This window comes from Mercenaria mercenaria, chromosome 9, assembly GCF_021730395.1.
Source record: "Mercenaria mercenaria strain notata chromosome 9, MADL_Memer_1, whole genome shotgun sequence".
NCBI classification, from domain to species: domain Eukaryota; kingdom Metazoa; phylum Mollusca; class Bivalvia; order Venerida; family Veneridae; genus Mercenaria; species Mercenaria mercenaria.
This window is the reverse complement of record NC_069369.1, coordinates 74,074,609-74,086,661: the sequence shown is the minus strand read 5'-3', so window position 1 is coordinate 74,086,661 and position 12,053 is coordinate 74,074,609. Positions and strand designations below refer to the sequence as shown.

General features: G+C 34.4%; 1 protein-coding gene across 1 annotated transcript in view; it reads right to left on the bottom strand.

The window, feature by feature from the left end:
- LOC128559584 (uncharacterized) overlaps nt 1-6,718 on the bottom strand; it is a 175,054-nt gene extending 168,336 nt beyond the window's left edge. Inside the window, exon 1 of the mRNA XM_053551712.1 lies at nt 6,438-6,718. Coding sequence (XP_053407687.1) covers nt 6,438-6,621 — 184 coding nt within the window. The 5' untranslated portion in view covers nt 6,622-6,718. The remainder of the gene's footprint in view (nt 1-6,437) is intronic.
- Between the last annotated feature and the right edge of the window lie 5,335 nt (nt 6,719-12,053).

Here is a 12,053-nt window from a genome sequence, read left to right as displayed (position 1 = left end):
TATTTTTCTGTATAAAATTCAGATGCAGAATACTGAGGTTTGATTTTTGTTTCAACTAATGACAGTGATACAAATATAATTATTACTTATTCTGAAAAAAATATACTTGTGAGTAAACCCTGTTGTATTTCAGTTAGTTCGCGAAATTACATACTTTAATATTCTATTTTGCACGCTGTTGTGAAAAAGCATTTATATGATAATAAGAGGACTTCTTAAGTTTAATTAAAAATTAAAAATAAAGCGCAAGCATTAAGAGCAACGCAACCCTGTAAGTCATACAGACATAATATTATATAAAACAAACACTTTACTTTTTATAACCATATATCTGTGTGACATACAGGTTTGAGTTTTTCTTACTGCTTGCGCTTTATTTTTCATTTTTAATTAAACTTTAGAAGGAAAAATATGATCGTAAATTCGATAAATGATAAATAGGAATTTGCACGCCATAATTGGAAGCTTTTATCAAATTCTTGTTTCTTTCTTGCGATTTTTTTTATCTTTTTCGACAGGTCCCGTAAAAATGACTTTTCCAAATCGTCATATATGGCATTTAATCTCAATTTCAGCAGTGAAAATTCCCTAGTTTGAGCAAAATTATATTTTTTATGTCAATCATTGAGTCACAGTTATACAATATTTTTCCAATGAGAGAAAACCACATTTACAGACCACAGGAATCATCAGGAATGTAGCCAGTAAAAAGAAATCTGACAAAATGTGTATTTACAATGCACATTTTCCGCCCAATCTGGAGAATTCGCGACTCATTTATTCCCAATTTAAAGAATTTCACAATTAATTCTTCCCCATTTGAACGGTACCGGACCCGTTCCTGATATGGTGAAAAAAATCACTGAAATGATAAACCGAATGTTTTCTTTAGTATTCAAAACATGGATTGTGCTCATGAATTGTGTTTCCTTTTGATGCTTAAGTAAATAAATACTGATGACTACAAGAAACAGCTGTTAAAATTCCATATTCAATATGCCTCGAACCCAAGTGAGAGCTAATTATAAATCTTTATGACAACTAATCATATCTTTTACCAGAAAGTATTAAAAGTATTATGTCACCCTTTCTTTGAATCACTCGCCAAACCTTCCTTAAAACGTTTGTGCCACGTAAAGACAAGTGTCCAGCTTACATTTGCCTGACCTCCAGAATTTTCCACTTCCCGTTTTGTTTGTGAAGGAGTCATACCGCGACCTACACAATATTTTATTAATACTTGCTGCGCCGCGAACTTATCTGACGTCGCAATTTCTGAAAGTGCGTGCGACCGTTACATTCAAAATTACGTCACCATTTTAAAGCAAGTGATGTCAAAGACTTGACACGAAACACAATTACGCGCCACACGTTGCAATTAGCGACGATATAAATTTTAATCCTATGAGATGAATATCGGGTAAGTTACACGAGCTTAAACTGAAGCCGCTTCTTTTTGTAGGAGGGAGGAAAACTGAGCGTGCGCCGACTAGCAGTGACTGCCGTCCATTATTTAAAGAGTACTCAAATAATATGAGAGGTATTTAATTTTAAACTCTATAGTCAAGTCGAGTATACATTGAAATACCATCAGTTAAAATAATTATTTCATGCGACGCTTATTTTCGAAATGATAAAAAGTTCGCGATTTTCTGGGACAACCCTCGTATATATATATATATATATATATATATATATATATATATATATATATATATATATATATATATATATATATATATAAACTCTGAATAACCTGGTTTGTTGGAACATTCTTTTGATGATGATCTATGATCGTTCCAAGATCCCAACAAAAGAATGTTCTTAGATCCCAGGTATATATAACGGCACATTACGGAATGAATAGAATTACGTTCCAATATACCAGGTATTATTTACCAGAGATCTCGACTCCGGGTCTTAGCTTAATCTAATAGGCTTTCCGCGTCATAGGCAGCACTTAATTTCAACATTCTTGGTAAAGGGTCACACATGCACCACTTGTGCAAAATTATTTTAAAATCGGACCAGCAGTTTCATACAAGAAGTTTTTTTTACATTTCCACTATATATAAAAGTGACCACGCCCCCTGGCCACCATGTTTTTTGACGAATCTGAATAATTTGAACAATCTTGGTAGAGGGTCATACAAAAACCATTTTTATTTAATTATTTTAAAATAGGTCTAGCAGTTTCACACAAGAAACGTTTTTAAAGTTTCCCCTATATACATTTAGGGAAAAGTGACCACGCCTCCTGGCGGACATGTTTTGACGAATCGGAATAATATGAACAGTCTTGGTAGAGGGTGACAAAAGGACCATTTGTGTGAAATTATTTAAAAGTCTTCTGAAGTCTTTTTTTATATTTTTGGTTCTGACAGCCCCTGTGTGCACTTAAGTTTGAAAAACTTTAATAGAAGGTCACACAAGGAACATCGTGGCCAAGTTTCTTCGAAATCCATTCTGGATTGGATGGAAAAGTTTTGCTTATAATATCTGTATATTTCTGCAAAACATTCAAACCGATTTTTGAGAGCTCAAACAATTTAAGATTTCCATACTATGTCATAAAGCCTAAAAAATTAACTTGTTGTTCATCGGATTATTTGCCGCACGTACTTTTTATTTTTTTATTTGAAATGTAAAAACATTTTTTTTATTTTTTAGCATGCACCCTCGAAAAAAAAGAAATTAAAATTTGGTGGTGTGCAACCTTTTTTGGACGGTACGGCGCGGGTTTTAGACGTACCAGAATAAAATGACGTCTGTTCCGCGAGTTTTGATTATGAACTTGTACGAAATTACCAGTGTTTCAAGTCAGATTTTGCTTGATGTGTGAAATATGGTCACAGTTACAGACTGCATTTAGATGAAAGTATTTTAGTCCAGATTTTATTTAACGTTGTGTCGTTGTATTTTACATATATGCTAGTCACAATAAGTCCTCTCCTATTTTTACTTAGGTTCAACCATTGTATTTTACATTAATTCTAGTCAAATCAAACCTGATGTACATTTGTATTGTGTAAGGTTTCAGGATAATAAATAAACATTTTTTCTGGCAGCATACTTTTAGGTTATTGTATTTTACATTTCAATAGATATTTAGTGACAATTAAGCTATTTGAACTATTCATATATTCTGGTCATAATACCTCCCATCTTTATACGTTACAACCTTGTATTTTAAAAGCTGAAATATACTATAAAATTTACCTCTCCAGAACCTCTACATAACAGTCAATATTTGTATCTCCACAAGGGCGTTGCTGTACAGAGGTTGCACTATACTTATACTGTATTCTTATTGCAACTGATTTCTAAAAAAGAAATGTCCCTCAAGTCAAAAATTATTTTGAGGAAATGTTTTGCGGTTTCAAATGGATGACGAGTTCCTGCATATGTAATTATGGTTATCAAAGTGACATTAATCCCTTTGTCAACTGACACGCAAATAATAGAAAGTGCAAATATCATAAGACCCTGGAGGCATGCATCAAAAGGATAAAACAAGAAATTACCATAACGACTGGAAGGAGTACATCAAAGAGATAAAACAAGACATTAATCTCTTAACAAGTGATGGTCATTAGGAACTGGTTAAAACTGATTTTTTATCAATATACTACATACTAACTGCCCGTTTCCATAGTGATTCAAGTGACTTATGATTTAGGCAACTGGAATGAATGCATTTTGTGATATGCGAAAGTAGTCTATTGTGACCGCCTAACACTGCAAAAAGCAGAAATATTGAGAAATATAATGAAAATGACTTTAATGATTATAGATCAGGAACCTAAACATTGTGTGCAAATCGTCATTCACTCCGGTTTAAAATATTTGATAAGTCACAAAACAGCGGTATTTTCGTTAGATGTAATAGTTTAAGCCATTACCTGATCTGGCCCGGCCCTTCGTGAAATGTGGCTTGCATGCAGATATGATATATCTCCACGTGTAACACAATGGATGCCATATTACATTTTAAACAATTCTTACATAGGAAAAATATGAATAGATATTATTAATGCAGTTATACTATTGTTATCTTAGTTCAGATATAACAACTGTCTGATACGCTCCGAGGAAGAAAAAATCCCTTCTCTAATTTTCGCACATAATGTACTGACTAATTTTTTTTTAAGCTTTATGACATCTATAATTAAATATTACAAGACTGAATTTAGACTAAAGGTGATGATTTGATTAAATTTGGTGTGATTAAATCAACTTTGACACCACAACATAAACTAACCTGGTATTGTCCGTAAGTATTGACCTGGCAGGCACTCATTAATCTTCGCCAACATTTTCGGGCGTTTTCGTTAATTTACGCAATATTTGTATCCTGAAAATATCTATATTACGAAAGTAACATACACAGTTAACCAATGACACGGCGGCGTAGAGGTAAGCTGTCTGACTTACACGCACGTTACCACGGGTTCGAAATTATTTATATCATTTTTTAAATTTAATGTATTGTAATGTTTTAGATACCTGTTTTATTTTTACATTATTTTATGTATCATATTTCATGAATTTTAATTGTTTTCTCTGGTAGTATTTATTTTCTGGAATGCTGGTGACAGGTAATTTGTCTTTTTATCTCAGATACTTTTAAAACAATTTTATTCCACTTTTTTACAACGGGTAAATATGATTACTGTTAATAAATGAACAATAAATATCACGATACGTTTGCTCAAATAAGTAGTAAGTATGCATATAAAATTTGGGGATAAAAAATATGGTCAGATGTAGGACTCGAACCCACAACCCTGATATTGGCAGATAAACGCTTTGTCTTAGTTTATCAATTAAGAATTATATATGTAATAGTTATATCGCTATTTATGTTCGGAAACCGAAAATTAATCTACGGAAATATACGGAATATTCATGAGTGCCAGGTCAATACTTATGCACCTGTCAAGATTTTGCCCTTCCGGGGGAGCGGCGGGCATACACGGGACTTTAGACAGAAGACCATTCCCGACAGGCGGGAATTTGACAAACATTTGATGTACCAACCAGGCTCTAGGGTGGGATTTAGACAAAAAAGGTTGTCTCTAGGGTGGGGATTTAGACAAAATTTTTGAAATGTCAAATTCCCCTGGGTCAGCCAGCCGCCCCCCCCCCCCCCGACGGGCAAAATATTGACAGGTGCATTACGGACAATACATAATAGAACGATGAAAGTGAATATACGCGTAAATGTAGAAACCCAAATACTTTATTTAGATTTAAAGGAGCTTCGATTTATCGAATGATAATTTTCTTCGAGACCGTCACAAATGTGAATATACTTTGCAGTGGCCGTGCCGCATACACGGATCTACTTATACCGACGGTCATTGTTGAATATCACGTCTGAAACCCATAGAACGAAAGGTTTCTTTCTCGGAAGTCATTACTGGAACATCCAGCAACATTATAAATCATTGACATATCAATATTGCCCAAAATGTAACTTTGTGAAAATGGAACATGAAAATATTTTTTTTAAATGTAGAATTTTAAGTTTTTTTTTGTTTGACTTGTCATTGTGTCTTTATCTTTAAATCAATTTACTGTAAAAAGATTTACAATAATATTTGTGGAATGTTTCTTGGTTGTGATGGAACTTTCAATGTTAAGAAAAGGCTTAATATTCATTCAAATTATAATATTTTATTACCTCATAATAAGTTTGTGATAACGCGGACAACACAGTCAAGAACCTCTGGCAATATTCAATTCTGACACTAACAAACACTGGTCCTACCTGACTGGTTATCGGACTTAACTCAGATTTTATAGTTATACTGTATATACATCTTCTATATAACGTATAAAATATATTGATATGCTAGAGATCAAATCAAATATACTCTAAACGTCGGGACAAGCTGACCACCAAACTGTGTATTTTATAAGGATACACACTTTGTTCGAGTATTATAGTAGAAATAATACTCTATTTCGGCCAGCAACAATTAATCATCAATTTCTAACTTTTATAAGGGCCAAAATTTCTTGAGATAACAGTCTGAACTAGTTGTGATCAAATTTAACATAAATTTTATCGGGAAAGTAAGGTTGAGATTAAATAATATTTTCTTTAGTTATTACACTATCTTGACCAAGCCTGTAAAGAGGTACACAATTCATATAAGTCTGGCTTAGTTCTGAGAATAAATAATTCTAGATAATGAGCGGACACCGATTTAATCCATCTGTCTGCCTGTGCCCTTCATCCAGCCCTAGTAATGAGATAAAACTTGATGCGTCCTATTCTTTCCAAAAGCGAGCATATAAAAACCACCGGACAGACAGATTCAAAAAATGTACTCGACAACTGCTTAATTTTGCAAGTCCAAGCTTTCCCAATTTGCGGGATTATGGATTGTGTTGATTTGGGAAAGGAGTTGTAAAATATCGCAATATACCTTCATGATTTTTAAATGTGATATATATGACATCCTCATCCTCCTCATCACTCATGACGTTCTCGATTTCGCCACCTCCAGACCGTCTTGAATTCTCAAAATAAAATTCAACTAAATCCCGTGATACCGATTTGTCTACGCCTTTCACTTTGATTGTTTTTGTTGGTTCAGGTTCATCTTCCATCTTGTCTGACCTTTGAGATTGTTCAGTAGGAACGTGTAGTAAAACATTGAGTTTTTCTCTCTTTACAACATGACTCTCTCTGTTTATAACCCTCTGTGCAACTAAATATTAAAGAGAAGAAGTGGAATAGATTAAAACTCTCGATATAATGATGTATCATGAATTTTTTCTAGACCATATTGTTCCCTTGAAATTGCACCTTACCGCTCACCTGAGTCCCGCATTATCATTATGAACTACATAATACATGTATTGTACCTAAGCTCAAACATGAACAAAGAGATCTCATTTACCCTTCAACCTTTCAACAACATGAACAAGGTTATGACAGGTAAAATAAATAGACCTTGAGCTATCAATTAACCCCCTCCCTCCCCCTAGGGATTTATCTACACTGTTATTTTCTGAAAGTATACGATAAGAGGTGTCATTACAGGAATTGTGCCATCTGGCGGTCGAGTTCTTTGTCCGTTACAGTCCATTTTCATATAACCGGCACCATAGGTCGTCATATACGGTTTACAAATTTCACAATGTGTCATGTATAATAAATAGAAAATTCAAATGTGTATATTTTGTCACAAAAAGTACCACTTCTGTTTTGTAATTTACATTACGAAGTGTACGACACCAATTTATTGTTATTAAATGATTGTAAAATTTGAATGTATATTTTATTTACAATTTCTTAGTTTAATTTTCGGGAAGTATATCGTTGGAAATATCATTCAAGGAAGTCTGTTATCTAGACCGTCAGATTCTTTTTCCGCTACAGTCTGTTTATACGTTACCATGTTAATGCAAACTATGTACTTGTACTATTGCTTGTCATAACTGGTTTATAAACTACATAACAAATAGCGGGCGTAGTTATCGAATGGTAGCAATTTCTGACTGCAAAACAAGGGATCGTAAGTTCCAGACACCTCTACTCTAACTTTAAGTACTACCATTAATATACGAGTGCTTTATACCTGGCACGCAAAAGAACATGGGAAGCTTCTGGAATTGGAGCGTTTTCTATTGCTCTTTCCTCTCACAAACATAACTAAAAGTCTTCTGTAGGAGTCGATCATATTGTTTACCTTTGGCGACTAGAGATATGCTGACAAACAAACAATTAATACAGACACAATACACAGATGTACATCTTATCACCAACAATATCTCTAATGGGTATGTAATGTACACTATAAAGTGTGCGTTACCAAACAAATGTTAAATGATTCTTAAATAATAATTCAAATTGAAATAAAAAGTCGTTTATGAGGTAGTGTTGTTATACCAGATGGGAATTTAACAAATGCCATTGTTAAAATATGTCTAATGATTTAAAAAATTAAAATTAATTAATGATATATACATGTAATTGAAAAGCTAACTGTTGATCATCAATAATTCACAGTGTATTATATTTAAAAGAAGTAAGAAGATATAGGAATATCATGAAATGCTTTGCTCAAACAGGTAGGTATACTACATGTTATGTATAAGATATACATGTATAAATAACAAGAGTGCCAGAGTGTCACAAAATACGCCCGTCTAAATATTCAGTTACGTATCATAAAGGTAATAATGTTGATGTTGTATGCCAAAGAGTAAGTGACAATCGGATCAAAACTGATTGAATGGTCAAGGCTAATTTCGCAGTTTTTCGAATTCAAGGGCCATAATCCAAGAGTGCCTGGGGCGATTTGGCTCGTTTTTCCCGAACGTGCCAGAGATATTATGCCCAAAAACATTGTCATCAAGTTTGGTTAAGATCGGATGAAAACTGTTCAACTTGGAGGATGGAGAAGGTTAAATTCGCTGTTTTTCGAGAAATTCAAGGGCCATAATCCAAGAGTGCCTGGGGCGATTTGGCTGGATATTTAACTTGGCCGAGATATTATGCCCATAAATATTGACAGCAAGTTTGGTGAAGATCGGACACACAAGGACCATTTGTGTAAAATTATTTTAAAATCGGACAAGCAGTTTCAGACATGAAGATGTTTAAAGTTTCCACTTTATACATTTTGGGAAATGTGACGACGCACTCTGGCGGCCATGAATTTTGACGAATCAAAATAATTTGTATAATCTTGGTAGAGGGTTACACAATGAACATTTGTGTAAAACTATTTTGAAATCGGGTCAGAAGTTTGACACAAGTAATTTTTGTTTAAAATTTCCACTATATATGGGGAAAAAATGTTTTACAAATTCGATTACAATTGCTGGTGATGATATCAAACGTGAAAGCACAATTAGATATCTTGGTCCTTTTCTTGACGAAATCTTGGACTTTAAAGATCATGTAAATCGCAAATGTCATACAGCCAAGTTGAATGAACATCTGAAAATATTTAACAAAAGCAGCCACTGAAATTTTAGTTTTGTCTCTAGTTATTTCAGATCCTGATTGCTGCAATGTCATATTGTATGGTGTAGCTAACGGTGAGGTGTGTAAGATGCAATGTATTCAAAACATGTGCGCAAAACTTGTCCTTAACAGGAGGAAATCTGACAGTTCCAAACAAACATTGTATGACTTACATTGGTTGCCGGTGAAAGCAAGGACTGAGGTTTAAATACTTTCTTTCATATTTAGCTGTCATATTGGCAGAACAACTATGTATTTAACAGACTTGCTTACAGAGTATGTTCCTAGTAGACAATGTTTGAAATTGTTAGACAATTCTGAATGTTGTTATGTTGTTCCATACAACAACTGCGAAACATTTAATTATAGAAGTGTCTGTACTACTGGTCCAAAATTGTTGAATGAACTGCCGTTAGAACTACGCAAAAGTTAATCACTTGATACATTCAATTTTTTTGATAATTGTTTGATATGCGATAAGAGCAGGTGATAGTTTTTAATTTTTTGTAAACGTTTTAACATTTCAACGTTTATATGTTCAAGGTACTTGCTGATAAAGGCTCTAATGGTAAGGTAGTGTTTAGTATTGCTTTTTTTAAGTAATAAGTGATGGCATCATTAACCAGGGAGTTTCAACCTCTATATTCAGTCCGTCTGGGTGTACCATGTAAGGCTTTAAGCACTGGTATTCGGCAATAGGGGTAAAATGTCCTGGGGGTGGGGGGGGGGGGGTAGGGGGGTAGGGTGCGGTCATGACTGTTTGTTTAAATAAAGTTATTATTATTTTTATTATTATTATTATTATTATTGTTATGTACAACAACATTAAATATGTCGTTGTACAAAAATAGGTGTTTAATCAAATTAATCAGTTTCAGTTTCAGGGTGACATAAGAACCATTTGAATGTGTGTAATTATTTCAAAATCGGATATCGAACCATCGATTTAGGAGGAGATTCTGTTTGAGGATTTTTCTACTTTTAGCCCTGAAACCGTTTGAACAACTTTGGTAGAGGACCAACCATGTGACATCCACGCCAAGTTTCATTAAAATTAAATCCATTCAGTGCTTTTGGAGGAGATAATGGATGACGACGGACAGACGGACGTTCCTACATATGGGTATTTATGTGGCAAATATTTTGTTCTCTCTATTGTTCTTTTAGTCACGTAAAAGAAAAAAAGGCACATAAAAGCTTAGGGAATGAATGACATCAAAGAAAACGTTCAGTTACCCATTTTCCTATGGCCATCTTAGGAAAAAGTACAGTTACCCATTGTTCCTATAGCCATATAGACAGACAAGGGCAACTCTATACAAAAATGTTAGAAATCATCATAGCAAGGTAAGTTTTTCTGAAAATAATACATCAACAACTTTTTTCAACTAGGTCTATATGACACGTGACTTTTTATTAAAATATTGTACAGACTGAACAGGAAAAGATCAAAGTTGACTTCTGACCTTACATGTGACCTTGACCGTTGAGACAAGGATTCGTGTATTGCGCATGACACATTGACTCATTATGGGGAAAATTTATATCATGTACTATTTAAACCTCTTAATGGATGACAGACTTATGGACCAGAAACAAAAAAGCTATTAACCTTTGACCTCAGACTTTGACCTTGATGTTTGAGTTAGGGATAAGGGTGCTGCATAAGACATATTGTCTCATTACAGGAAACATTTGTATCAAGTAATACTAAAATTTCTTAATAGATGACAGAGTTATAGACAAGAAAGGAAGAAAAACCTATTGACTTTGTTCTCAGACTGTGACCTTGACCTACAGATAAGGATGTTGCGTATGACACATGGTCTAACTATGAGAAACATGTGTATCAATTAATATTAAATCACATAATGGATGTGAGAGTGGTTGACCATACAGGGAAAATAACTTGATCTCTGACCTCCTAGAGTCACCCTGACCTGAGAGCTAGGGTTCTGGGTGTTGCACATGACACATTGTCTGGTAATGGGAAATATTAATGCGAAGTAATATTGTAATCCCTCGATGGATTGATTACATAATTCTCGACGGGACACGGAAAGATGTGCGTGAGGTCTGATTCAGGGGTATATTTGTGTCATGTCATACTAAAATCCTAGCACGTGTTGTTGAGTTACAGACCGGGCAGAAAAGCCATGTTGACATTTGACCTCCAAGTGTGACCTTGACCTTTGAGTTAGGGATCTGGGTATTAAACATGACACATTGTCTCATTATGGGAAATATCTGTGTCAAGTAATATTAAATTCCTTTAATGGATGACAGAGTGACCAGAAACGAAAACAATCACCCTATTGTCTTTCTTTGACCTCCTACTGCAACCTTGACCTTTGAGTATGGGATAAGAGTGTTGTATAAGACACATATTCTCATTATGGGAAACATTTCTGCCTAGAAATACTCAAACCCTTTAATGGGTGACAGAGTTATTGACAATAATGGAAAAAAACTATTGACTTTTGACCATTACGTGTGACCTTGATTTTGGAGCAAGGGATGTTGTTTTTGCACAAGCCATGTCTTCTTATTATGTGGTATAATTTAGCCACATTATATTAAATTCCCTTCAAGGACTGTTGAATGACACATCGTCTTATCCAGGGGAATATTTGTGCCAATTGATATATAAATCTTGTTTTGCATGACAAAGTTATGGACTGGATAGGAAAAAAAAACATTTTGACCTTCGATTTCCAAGACCTTGACCTCTAAGTTTGGGTTTCGGGTGTTGCACATGACACATCATATGATTATGGGGAACATACATGCCAAGTAAAATTGTAATCACTTGATGGGTGACAGAATTCTGGACCGGACACTAAACAGACCCTATTCATGTCATGTTAACATTGCACTTTCAAGTGTGACCATGAACTTTCAGCTAGGGGTCTGAAAGTTGCGCATGACAATTGCCTTATTATGGTGTAAATATGTGCAAAGTTAGATTAAAATCCCTTCCTGGATTGTTGAGTTACTGACCGGACAGTTAAAAAATCTTTCTGAACTCAAAGTGAGAACTTGACCTTTGAGCTAGGGGTCCCAG